General features: G+C 46.6%; 1 protein-coding gene across 3 annotated transcripts in view; it reads right to left on the reverse strand.

Annotated features, from left to right (window-relative positions):
- LOC146859544 (CD5 antigen-like) overlaps nt 1-12,813 on the reverse strand; it is a 1,596,548-nt gene that overhangs the window by 498,336 nt on the left and 1,085,399 nt on the right. For 2 of the 3 annotated variants that reach the window (XM_085650244.1, XM_085650245.1), the window contains exon 3: nt 8,641-8,958. The exons of the other annotated variant lie outside the window; for it this stretch is intronic. In XM_085650244.1, coding sequence (XP_085506370.1) covers nt 8,641-8,958 — 318 coding nt within the window. The remainder of the gene's footprint in view (nt 1-8,640; nt 8,959-12,813) is intronic. 3 annotated transcript variants of the gene reach the window in all.

Here is a 12,813-nt window from a genome sequence, read left to right on the forward strand (position 1 = left end):
GATTGCTTTAAGTCCCGGTTTTTCCTCTCCACGACTGAATTTCCCTCAGTATGGTACGGAGAGGAGAACCGCAATGCTACGCAAATACTTTCCATGGCCTCTTGGTAAGCCAGAGAGCTAAACGTCGGGTCACAGTCAGAATGAAATGTGCTATGTGCGTATGTGCCGATAAAGACTTGCAAATCTTTTATAACAGTTTGAGGGTCAGCCGAGCTCTGAGGCCATACCCATAGGAATCTAGAGCAGGAATCCACTGCAACCATGGTATACTTGTAAGCCCCATCAGATTGTAAGGGGCCGCGGTGGTCCAAATGCACACTTGCGAGAGGTTTGTCTGATTTTAATAATGGTGTCTGGGCTGGGCGTGTTATGGTGGATCCTTTCACCTGCTGGCAGATGTCACATTTCAAGACGTAGTCCTTAGTTTGTTTTGTTAGACCTGGCCACCAATAGCGCTGTTTCAATAATGAAATAGTCGCTGTAACCCCTGTATGCGCAGAACCCAAACCCTTGTGTGCTGCCACAATCAAACCTTGTCTGCGATCCATATTTGGTATTACTCTATCCCCCACTCCAGGAATCTGACTGTGTGGAATGTTGCTTGCATCTAACTTGTAGGAGTACTTGAGTGGAAATTTCTTTGGTACTGCTGTGCTGCCTTTGCGTGAAGCTATGACAGCTACCCTAATCTTGCCGTCTATTCTCGTCTTTGTACGAGTGATTGCAGCTTTGGAAGCCGTGCGAACAGCCCCCTTTGCGGCTTCATCAGCCAATTAATTCCCTTCAACGTGAATGCCATTACGTTGAGGACTCAGTGTATGGATCACATGAGCCCGTGGTAGTTTGTTTTTCAACTCTACTTCCTGTTCCCATAGCATTTTGTGCTTAATTGTGCCACCTTTTGCATCCTTGAACCCGTTTTGTTCCCAGTGGTATAGATATTCATTATACGACTGCACACAGTAAAAGGAATCACACACGATTAGTGTGGGAAATTCATGATCTGTATTTACGAGTGCCAGTATTAATTTTTAACTCAGCCAACTGTGCCATTCAGTCTCCTAGAGATTGCGTTTTAGCGCAACTCGGATGGAATTTTCCATCCGGCATGTGACCTTTAACAAAAGCACATGCTGCGCTGTATTGTTGCTTACTCCCTATGGCCGGTTGAGCAGATCCGTCAGCGTAAATAATGTATTCATACTGATCGAGAGGCAAAATTTCAGTTGGTAGAGGATATTCTTGTTCATATTGCAGAAATGCTTGTGTTTTTAAACTTGGATCAAATCTGTATTCAACATCCATTGCAGTAAGAGAATTAGCCCATTGTATCCATCTTTGATGTAAGGCTTTTGCATTTGGAATGCTATCTTTTGTAACAGCTTCTAAAGCCGGTACTAGGGTTACGACAATTATGCGTTTCCCCTGAGTCAGTGCTCTTTCTCTTGCTACAGCAGTCTGAACTGCTGTCAGTATTTTCTCTGTTGAAGTGAAACGCATTTCTTCATTTGCGTACAGGTGTGATTCATATGCGATTGATACTGTTTCTCCTTCATTGAAGGTTAAGTAGGTGTACCCGCATTGACCCGCAATTATACGGATCGCCAAGTGGCATGTGTTTATGCTCAGGAAACCCACCTCAAGGTTGCTGGGAGTCGACGAAGTCCGTGAGAGCAGAGAAGTTCCAACTGGGTCATTTGCAGTGTTTCAGGTGCCTGCCAAGCAGGGGGGTAACTCCTTTACCCCAAGGGAGATTTCTTCAGTCAGCTGGGCAGCAGCTCGTCGAAGGTCAAGTCTGTGAAGTCCAAGAATATTCTGAGGCTCTGGGGCCATGTTATTCACCTTTATCCCCAAGATTAGGGGAGTGTCCAGAGTAGTGTCCACTAATGAGAGGTGAGGCGGGAAAGGGTGGCTACACCCTCTCCCCTTTGTGTGTTTCCCACCTGGGCGAGGGACAGGATGCCCCTGAACTGGTTCCAGGCGGTGTATGCAGAATGTAGGCGCTGTAGCTGCCTACGTGTAACTCTGAAAGGTATCCCATGGTGCACCCACCCAGTTCCAATCCACATATCCTGTCTGGGGAGGTGCTGGCACCTCCCTGCCACAGGAGCCCTATTGTCCAGCTGTCGAGGCTGGGGTTTTCCCCAGCAGCAGACAGCTAGAGTCGTGTGGGTGGCTGGTAGCATCTATTTTGTACTATGTGTGCACTTTTAAATTGGTGTCTAAATTCTGCCGCTTTTCCCATATCGCCCCTCTAGCAGGGGGGAATCATGGCCTCATGCCCATGGCTGGACTGGGGGTATGATTCCTACATGTTTGACACCAAACACGATATGGTTCTGTGTAGCCATTCTCAAGTTACCGCGTTATCGCGATAGACTTATAATGCGGTTAAGAGTATATGGTATGGCTACACAACTAACAACCCAGCAATGATTTTACGAAGGTTGCAGAGGGGCCCTACTCAGGTAGGGGTCCCCCCTCACACATACCTCAGCACCCTGCTTTGTAGGATTACCAAGGCCTGCTATAGGGGTGACCTATGAGAGTACATGTGTTGTACATAGGTGGGATACAGGGTACCTGTATCCCTGTAAGGGGTGCTAGCACCACCTTACCCAGACTACGGTAGTGGTCTGGTGGTGTCAGTTGGTATGGCTGTCCCAGTGTGGCACAATAAGTGCTGCAGCCCTGGTAGGCCTCTGAGGGACCCATGCCCTGGGTACCTAGGGTACCATCTACAAGGGGCTGACAGGGTATCCTCAGTATCCAATTGGTTTGTACCTAGGGTACTCACATGAGGTTTAGGGAGAAAGCAGATAGGCTGGGGTCCTGGATAGCAGGATCCCAGCCAGACTAGTCAAAAACCATCCAAATACCAGGCAAAAAGTTGGGGGCAACCATATAGTCAGATTCCACCTTCCTACACCGTGTTCCTCTTGGAGCGTTTTTTGGTGGTGCCATTCCTCGATCAGGATCAGAAACGAACACCGATGTCGGCGTTGGCGCTGTTAGGAGGAGCAGCCTAAGCCATTCGCATACCGGTCTGCGCCCAACACTCCACAGCTCAATAACAGTCTGAAGCGTGGATAGCCAGCGTCCAACCCCCGACTCGCCAATCTTCCACATGCGTTCCAACTTTCTCGAGGCTCGCTCCCAGCCCGGAAGCCAAGGAAGTTCCAATATACGCCAACCGGTGAGTTGCTGATCCGTAATTATGCCATATAGAATTAGGGCACTGTTAGCGGTCTGTTAGAGGTCTTATTCATAAAAAAATCATTAGGTGTAGGGAGCTCATCCGTGCCGTGGTACGCTGTGGCGGCGTCAGTCCTCCGACCATCGATTCAGCTTTTCCAAAGACCGCTCAAGCATCATGAATACATACATGAATATAAAATGCATTTATAAAAGTATGCGTACTCCTACGATGCATATCTAGATGTACCTAAGTGTACCTAGCATGTGAGTAGGTGTGAAAGCCAAGAATCCCTCTAGGATTAGCCTAACCCCATTACCTGAATAGAGAGAGTGTGGGACCCCATCCTGGTCTCAAGTTGGACACCCCGCAAGGGTTGTTTAGACCACTGACAGCTGGAGTGACTGAATGCAGGAGTCTCTGTTCAGTGTGTCGGCCTGGAAGTCTTGGTTCCCTCTGCCTAATGTTAGAAAAAGGTGCTGTATTTATACAGAAAGTATATAGAGTTCCTTTTTCCCTTGTCCCTTGTGTTAGCACTTGTTGGGTATGAGGATGACATATGGGATGAACCGTGTATGTAGATGTTATGCAGGTGGATTGACGCCCCTGCCTGGTTTCCAAGAACCCTCATGAATGTTCATTCATACTGTATGAGCACATTGGAGATGTTATAGGAGGCCTTTGTTTGGGAAAAACCCTCCTTCTGTACCCAGACCACAGACTAGATAAGGTTCAACCCTTAGAACTTGTTATTGTGTAGTATATTAAACTAATGTAGGTGAAAGAACCTGCTTATATAAGGGCATCCAAGATCACGCCTATATTAGGGCATCTATATGAAATATAACACTGCAGACACTGGAGGCTCCCCAGATGCACCTTTCCATTACACCACTCTGACTGCTTCTCCCTCAGTGCACCTGTTATCCATGGTGTCCCTACTCAGTAGATGTACACAAATTCACAGTATGGACTGGTGCGGTCTTGTTACATTGTTTAACTCGTTCGCTGCGTGCGTCGGCCAACGGCCGACGCGAGCACTACCTCCGTAGTGCTGTGCACGTCCGTTGGCCGACGCGGGCCCACCCGCACACGGAAACGCCTGCACTGCGGCGGATGTTACGCCACGGTTAATGGGTTAATGCATGTAGTTTTTACATATTTTTATAGTTTCTACGTTTAACCTCCCTGTGACCATATAACGACCATATAACCGTACTGTTGAAAATATGATTCAGTGATTTATAATATGAGAAACCTGGAAAATACTCAATAAACAGACTCACACAAAAAAATGAACCAATCAGAATCCTTCCCTATGGTGTGCTTCCTGTTCCAAGCCTCTCACTGGAGTCTTGCAAATGTCTTGCAAGAATGTAAAAAAAAGAAAAGTACTTGCTTTATATGTTCCATAGAACTATACATAATTCATTTTTCTAGCTTAGTCAACATGTCTAATGTTCTTCTTTCTTCAAATTTACAGGAAAACACTGTAATTAACGTAATTCTAAATAAACAATCTTGCTAGTATGTTGTGAAAGCCAAACAGGAGGTACCGCTCCCTTGGAGTCCACAAAGGGGATTGTGCCTCCAGCTCCAGCAAGCATCTCGCGAGAGCCATCACTAAATCACTATTCTATTATAGACTGGCATTAAATAATAAATGAAAACATGATAAATAACTGTATATAATAGATCACAATGAAATTTAGAACTTTACAATCTCGCAAGTGTCCTGCAAGCATCTAACAAGAGTAATGACACCTTAAAAATAGATTGCTGGTAACATGTTTCGATATGAGAGATACAAGAACTGAGCAAATATACTATCTATACTTAAATATAGAAAATGTATCTGTTTAATACTCATAGATATTTTAGAAACATTTTGCAAACTGAACTATATCCCGTTAGGTTACAATAAAAAAAAGCATTCTTTCAAAACAAGGTCTGCACACTTATAATATTATAAAGTCTTTCTATCGTATAAAAACTTGTGGCAGGCTGCTTTGGTATCCTTAGACATTTAAGAAGGGTTTCAAACCTGTTCCCTTTTTTAGCTAAAAAACGAATTGTCCAGGCCCTCAGCATCTCTCGTCTCTATTATGGCAATGCTCTTTACCTTGGGTCACCTCAATTTGTGACGATAAGGCTACAGACCACATGGAATACGGCTGCTTGGCTTCTTATGAATCTTCCTAAGCGATACCAAAGGGTATGATGGACGGAGCGTTTGAGCAAATCAAACACTCACCCCCAGTCAACTGATCTGGGTTTAATCCATGATCCTTCTTTAGCTCACTCCACCATCCCAGTTCACACATGGCCATATGCAAATCAGTCTGACCCTGTGCCTCATGGGAACAGTCCAGCCGAATTGCCAAGCCATGTCTTCCCTAGACCGGAAACCAGTATCCTGGAACTGGTTTCGGGTTCATATCCCTCATCAGCCAGGCAATTTTGAATCTAGTGGCAAAGTGAGCAAGGGACCCACGTCTGGGCATACCCTGCCAATTTAGGGTGAACAAAGCGATACCAAAGGGGATGATGGATGGCGCAGCAATGCAAACTTCCAATAAAGGAGGGTAAGCTTAAACACCTGATCTAAAATGCTTATTTTAACACGAATCCTGACTGCTGTGATGACAGAATCTGCGCGTCTTCAATCCATTTTTGTAACTTCATTAAAACCTGTCCAGCAAAGACTTTTTGTGAATTGTTTATCAAGCTAATAGGCCTATAGTTAACTGGGCCGCCTGTGACTCCCTTTCCAAACACAGGAATTATTTCTGTCCCTCTCCAACAATCGGGAATCCACCCCTAGCTGAGATTGCATTTGACAACAGATTAATATATCAAGCCGAAAGCTTGGGTTCTGCTTTATAAAGGTCTCCCGGTGTGTAATCTGGTCCATGTACCTTTTGGGATTTTAAGCTGTTAACAGCTAAAAGGGTCTCCGCCAAACTAAAAGGAATCTTAGCGCAAGTCCGCAATCTATTTCAGTCCGGTCATAGCTGGGATCCTCCTCATTATAAGTTAAAGTAGGTTCCTCTTGCCTTACTTTTGAGAAAAGTGCCGGAAAATTTCCTAGCATTTATCTCGCTGCTGTGTTCAGCAACCTCTGGGCCTGCTCACATTCCTCTGAGAACCACTTTGGATCTTTCTTAGGGCACTTGAACTTGTTCTTATGTTCCCTATAAAAGATGGATTTTAGTTTATCGAAAAAACATTTATGAATATTTAAGATAATGAAGGATCCACACTCTCAATGTCAACACCAGACATGAAATGTAAAAACAGATGATACGTTTCAGCTAGTGTTTCTGACATTACACTAGGCCAGGAGATCCTTCAGGAATTATTATCTATAATGGGTTCAGGAGCCATTGCAAGGTTAAATGGAGGTGGTCTATTAAACTATGTCCCTGATGAAATAGTAGTGAGGGGATAGTGATTACTATTGTCACGTTGCCAACCTTCATGTCCCTTAATGATGACCATAACTTTACGTCTAGTAGGACGTAATCGATGGTACTGCTCTGTCCACCTCTCCTCAATGAAACTGCCCTATTTATATCAAGAGGAGTTTGCCCATTACATGCCCTCAGACTCAGGCCAACAACTACTGAGGCCACTTGTAGGGCAGTGATTATAAAAGTACGATGTGTGCTCCCTATCAGATTGGGGATCCGGCAGTATTCGGTCTCTTCTTCAGTTACCAAACTAATTGTTGATGAGGGCTCAAAAGAAGTGTTAAAGTCATCTACAACAAATATTTTAGCTGCCTGTTGACATAATTCAATCAACTCATCCAGCATGGTCAAAACTGGTGAATCACAGTTGGTGGGCATTTGACGTGATCAAATGTTCAACAAGATCAAATACATGCCCCATAAAAAATAAGTTTAATGCCCATTATATCTAGAGAATCTATACTTAAGAGCTCTTGAATACAAGCAACATAATTTTTTACTGGGATCAACAGCCCACCCATTCTCTGCCCTGAATTTGCTGGAGGGATTGCTTCCACAATGCAGGCAGTAAATGCATCCCGGAATACCTTCTTGTTAGCCACCAGGTTTCCTCAAAAAGCCATACATCATACGTCCCCACGAAATCTATCTAGTCTTGGTCATCCAATTTGGCTTTTCCCCAGTTACATTCCACGAGATCAAGGAAAGGTCAGTTCTGAACACTGGTGCCTGCTGAACAGGAGATTCAATTCTTTGTTCTCCATGGATGAATACACAAGGTTTAATTGCTGTTGTTTCAGAATCGGTCATCTCTATAGGGTCAGTAGTTGCAGAATTTACTGAAGAGACCATCTCTGAGCTGCCAGCTGCTAGCACAAGCTCTCTTTCATCCCTGTTTAGTTGTTCATAACACAGTCAATGTATTTCATGAAGATTGGAGAACCCCTTCACTGACAGGCGTGGTTTGAGTACTTAAGGGCTCTGTCATAAAATAAATATGATCTGATTGCACCTTTGAATCTATTGTCTCTTGAATTTGTGTTGTTTTGGTGTGGTTCTAATTATTACATGTTACCCTACTATTCCAATTTTACATTTTTATTGCTTGGTGTTTTGACTTCACGACTCTTTTGGTGCTGCAGAAATACTTTGCTCCATGAACTATCTTAAGCCTCCCTACACAGTGCCATAGCAACCAGGGGGCTGAGCTCAAAGTTAATTTAGTGACTTTGGGAGTTCAGCCTGATTAGGGTTGAGACTTTTCCTTGAGGTGGGCAGTCACCAACCCAGCGTTCTTGTGTGTGCTTCCTTGAGAGGAAAGGTGTTCCAATAATTCAAAAACAAATACAATTTATTGTTGAGTGTCTCTGTCAGGATTATCGATGATGATGGATTACCTGATACACATAATCTTCTGCTAAAATGTGGAGATGTGTGGGTTAAGATCTATGTGGCCACATTTAAAGGTGGACCTACACAAAACTAACACAAGGAAGCCAAGCGAGATACTGGCAGGTGTCTGGTTTGGGTTGAAAATGCTGTGGTTGTGTGGATTCTGTGATACATTTTCTAACCACACAAAATGTTTAGTCTATGCCTCAAGAATGAGGACTGCATCCCAGTGTTAACAAACCTCTCTGCTATGATCTCTCCGAAAAGACCTCTAGTCTTGAAAAAACATAATCAAAATGTAATTTCACTATAACAGTGTGATCTGAAAATTCTGTACTAATGTCTACATTCCTCCCAATTTAAACCTGGGTTCCCAGCCTCTGGGTACACATCCGTCCTCTTCACCACCTTCTCTGTGACCAGCCTTCCTCCTCGAGCCTGCTCTCCACACTGTAATGCTCTCCAGTGTAATGTGCAGCACTCTGTTACTTTGTTGTTAGGTTTGCTTTACAAGATGCAGATACATTGGTCACAGTTCGTACCAGGAAGTGAGATCTCATAATCCTGATTGTATCTTACCTGTGCAGCGCACTCCTGCGGACTTCGTGGTGTCGCAGTCCAGAGGTACCTTGTCACTGTAGCGACACTGTGAGAGCCAGCGTTCACTTCCCTTGCACTGTACATCTGTTATCAGTACTGCTTCATGTATATTTCGAATAAAGGAAGATCCGGTTGTTGCTGAAATTGGAACTCCACACCCCAGCTCTCTACAGACCACTGCAGCATCCTTCATGTCCCACTGGTGGTTACACACTCTTCCCCATCTCCAGGTTTTAATCCGCAAAAATCCAACACAGGGTTCCTTGGAATGCGTCAGTACAACCTCCATGGGGGGAACTGCAGAAACAGAAGAAATTCACATTGTTACATTCTGTAAACCCTTTCACCCCCTGTATATTTGCAAACCCCTGTGCCAGAGTGTTTGCTAAAATATAAGCATTAGAATTCTCCAAGCATGGATGCACACATTACACTCATAAAACAGTATATTTTTCATTACATTCAGGGCTGCCTGTTGGTGTATAAACCCCTCAATAATATGTCTTTGCACCCTTCAGTTTTCCTCACACAGGAACATATCTCTGCCCTGGCATGACCCAAATCAGAATTTACCTGGATCCTTAGAGTGTGGTTTTCCATGTGTTTGAGCAGGAAGCCACACTAGACACCCGGGAATGTTTTAAATACGGGGTTAGTTCATGGGGTACACCAGTGGCGTAACATTAGCCCTTGCGATGCAGGGGACCTGAGCTCCAGGGGCCCCTCTGGCACTGTGTTCAGTCAGCGGACCCTTGGCCTGAGAGCACCTGACGGGTCTAGAGCATGGGGGGGGCTTCACGTTACACCAACGGGGGAAACCTGCACTATTTTGGTTCCGGGCTCTGCCAACACTGAGGGTACCTACCAATTGCAGACATTTCCACACACTTGGCAGAGTTTAATTGATGCGGATGGTGCTCACAGAAGCCAAACAAGTTATGTTATACAGAATTACTGTAAATTTCAAAACTATGTGTAAATATATCACACTTTCTTCACTTTTGAGTGATAAAAACTCCAGAAACTCAAGCAAATGCCTCCCATCAAATATTCCTTATTTGTTTCTGCTAAGAACAGTACCTGCATGTGTAAGAGGGCCTCTTGCATGAGGTAGGAATATGCCAAAATGATGACCATCTCAACACCACATTGAAGTACACTGACTTCACATTGCCACAGATTTGATCTTTTCCTGTGTGTTATGATACACCTGGATGTGCAGAAATGGACACTGGTTGGATAACTTCTCAGACTAAGAAAAAATCAAATCACCATTGAACTCCTCATTGGGGCACAGATGTGGGTGTCTGTGGACCAGACAGGGGTCCCACTGGGTGAATTCACTCATAGAATAAGAAAACCATACATTAAATTACATATAATTTCCAATCTAAAAGCCCCCGTCTCATGAGGCACATAGAGATTAAAGACCTTGCTCCACTCGATACTACAGTCTCCTTATGTCAGTTCTCAGGATTCTCATGGGGAAGCTCTGTTGAGACCCCCCTGACAGGTGGCATAGTGGGACAGTCCATTTCTGGTGCACAGCAGAACCGAGGCACAAGAAAGCACAAAAAAAAGTCGCAAAACGCGACAAGGGGGCAGGGTAGAAATACCCTGACCCCCTAGGCCTGCTCCGGAGGTCCCACAAGGACCCCCAAGGCCAAAAAAAAAATTCGCTAATGGAAAAAAACGAAGCGCTGGCTTCCGCACTTTGTTTTTTTTTAGCCCCCTGGGGGGCCAAGTCCCGGGGGCAATTTCTTTATTATAATGGGGGGCCCAGAGGCGCCCCCCAGCCCCGGGGACCGCCACCCCCGGGGCTTTAATTTAATGTATGCGGGGGGGGCTCATGGGCCCCCCCTGCAGCCCCGGGGACCGCCACCTTAATCAATAAATAAAAAACCTGTGTGGGGGGGGCTCAAGCCCCCCCACACGCCCCGGGGACCGCCACCTCCCCGGGGCACTAATTATTTTAAGTAGGGGGTTCATTACGGACCCCCAAGCCCCGGGGGCCGCCACCAACCCGGGGCTTAAAATTATATGGGAGGGGGCCGTGCGCCCCCCCGGGAGACAATGATGGCCCTGGGGACCACCACCCCCCCCCGGGGGCCGGCTCCTGCAGTGTCCCTATTTTTGCTATGGCAGGGTGGGAGTCTCGCGGCTCCCATCCTGCCATTGCAAACTGCTTTGGTATTTGGAAGAGAGAGCAGGAAACCTGCTCTCTCTTCCAAATACCAAAGACGATTGCTTTTCTACACGGGGAGCAGCATGTTAGCTGCTCCCCATGTGGAAAAGCAATGCCGGCTCCCGCAGCACACGGGGAGCCGGCGGGGCTGTGGGGGAACTGGGGACCCCCCCACGGCCCCCAACGGAGGCCTGGCCCCGGGGGATTGGGTCCCCGGGGCCAGTAGTGGCCCGGAAGGGGGGCCACGTGGCCGCCCTCCCCAAAATAATAACAACATTTTGTTTTTTTAAATGGCCCCGGGGGATGGGGTCCCCAGGGCCAAAAGAGGTCACAGGAGGGGGGCAAGGCAGCCCCCTCCAAAAAAAAAAAAAAAGGACCATGCCCCAGGGGATGGGGTCCCCGGGGCAAACTAAGGCCTCGGGAGGGGGGCCACGCGGCCCCCCTCCACAGTTTAAAAAACAAAATAGGGGGCAGACCCTGGGGGATGGGGTCCCCTGGGCCAAAAAATAAGAAAAAGAAGGGGAGCTACATAGCTCCCCTTCTTAAAAACAAAAAAAACAAAAAAAAATGGGATCGGGAGGAGGCCACGCCCCCTCCTTTCATCACTCTGCAAACACGCCCCCTGGCGAGGTGTAATGAGGCCACGCCCCTTTTTACACCTCTCTGCAACGCAGCTCCCTGGCGCTTACTGGAGGTACCTGGTGGGCTAGTTGGCCGCCAGGAGACCTCAGGATTCAAGGGGACTTAATCCCCCAACTTAAAACGCACCACGGGGCGCGTTTGCACAGTGCTGAAGGTAGGGGGCGGGGTCTGAGGTGATACTGTGCAAACACGCCCTGTGGCGCGTTTTAAGTTGGGGAATTGATTCCTCTTCAGTCCAGAGGTCCCCTAGGGGACAACTAGCCCGCCAGGAACCTCCACTAAGCGCCACGGAGCTGCGTTGCAGAGTGTTGTAAAAAGGGGTGTGGCCTCTGAACACCTTCCTGCAACGCAGCTCCCTGGTGCATACTGGAGGTACATGGTGGGCTAGGTGGCCGCCAGGGGACCTCAGGATTCAAGGGGACTTAATCCCCCAACTTAAAACACCCCACGGGGCGCGTTTGCACAGTGGTGAAGGTAGGGGGCGGGGCCTGAGGTGAGATCTGTGCAAACACGCACTGTGGCGTGTTTTAAGTTGGGGAATTAATTCCTCTTCAATCCTGAGGGTCCCTGGGGACCAACTAGCCCACCAGGTACCTCCAGTAAGCGCCACGGAGCTGTGTTGCAGTGTTGTAAAAAGGGGCGTGGCCTGTGAATACCTCTCTGCAATGCAGCTCCCTGGCGCATACTGGAGGTACCTGGTGGGCTAGTTGGCCCCCAGGGGACCTCAGGATTGAGGAGGAATTAGTTCCCCAACTTAAAATCCGCCACAGGGCGTGTTTGCACACGTCGCCTCAGGCCCCTCGCCCTTCCTTCACCATTGTACAAATATTCCTCTAAAATCAGCCGAACTACGAATTCCGATTTACTCACCTGTAATCAGGAGAGAACCCAGTGCTGCATCTTTTAGCCCAGCACAGACCCTGAAAAGTAATTTTAAGCGTACTTACCAGTAACTTGTATTTCCTTCCATAGGAATCCATTGTGTGGTTTACACCAGAAAATTTTCAGTGTCCATTTTTGAAACGTACAAATATTCCTCTAAAATCAGCAGAACTACGAATTCCGATTTACTCACCTGTTATCAGGAGAGAACCCAGGGCTGCATCTTTTAGCCCAGCACTGACCCTGAAAAGTAATTCTAAGCGTACTTACCAGTAACTTGTATTTCCTTCCATAGGAATCCATTGTGTGGTTTTCACCAGAAAATTTTTAGTGTCCATTTTTGAAACGTACAAATATTCCTCTAAAATCAGCTGAACTACGAATTCCGATTTATTCACCTGTTATCAGGAGAGAACCCAGGGCTGCATCTCTCACAATCACAC

The sequence above is a fragment of the Triturus cristatus genome, chromosome 3_2, assembly GCF_964204655.1.
Source record: "Triturus cristatus chromosome 3_2, aTriCri1.1, whole genome shotgun sequence".
Lineage (NCBI taxonomy): Eukaryota > Metazoa > Chordata > Amphibia > Caudata > Salamandridae > Triturus > Triturus cristatus.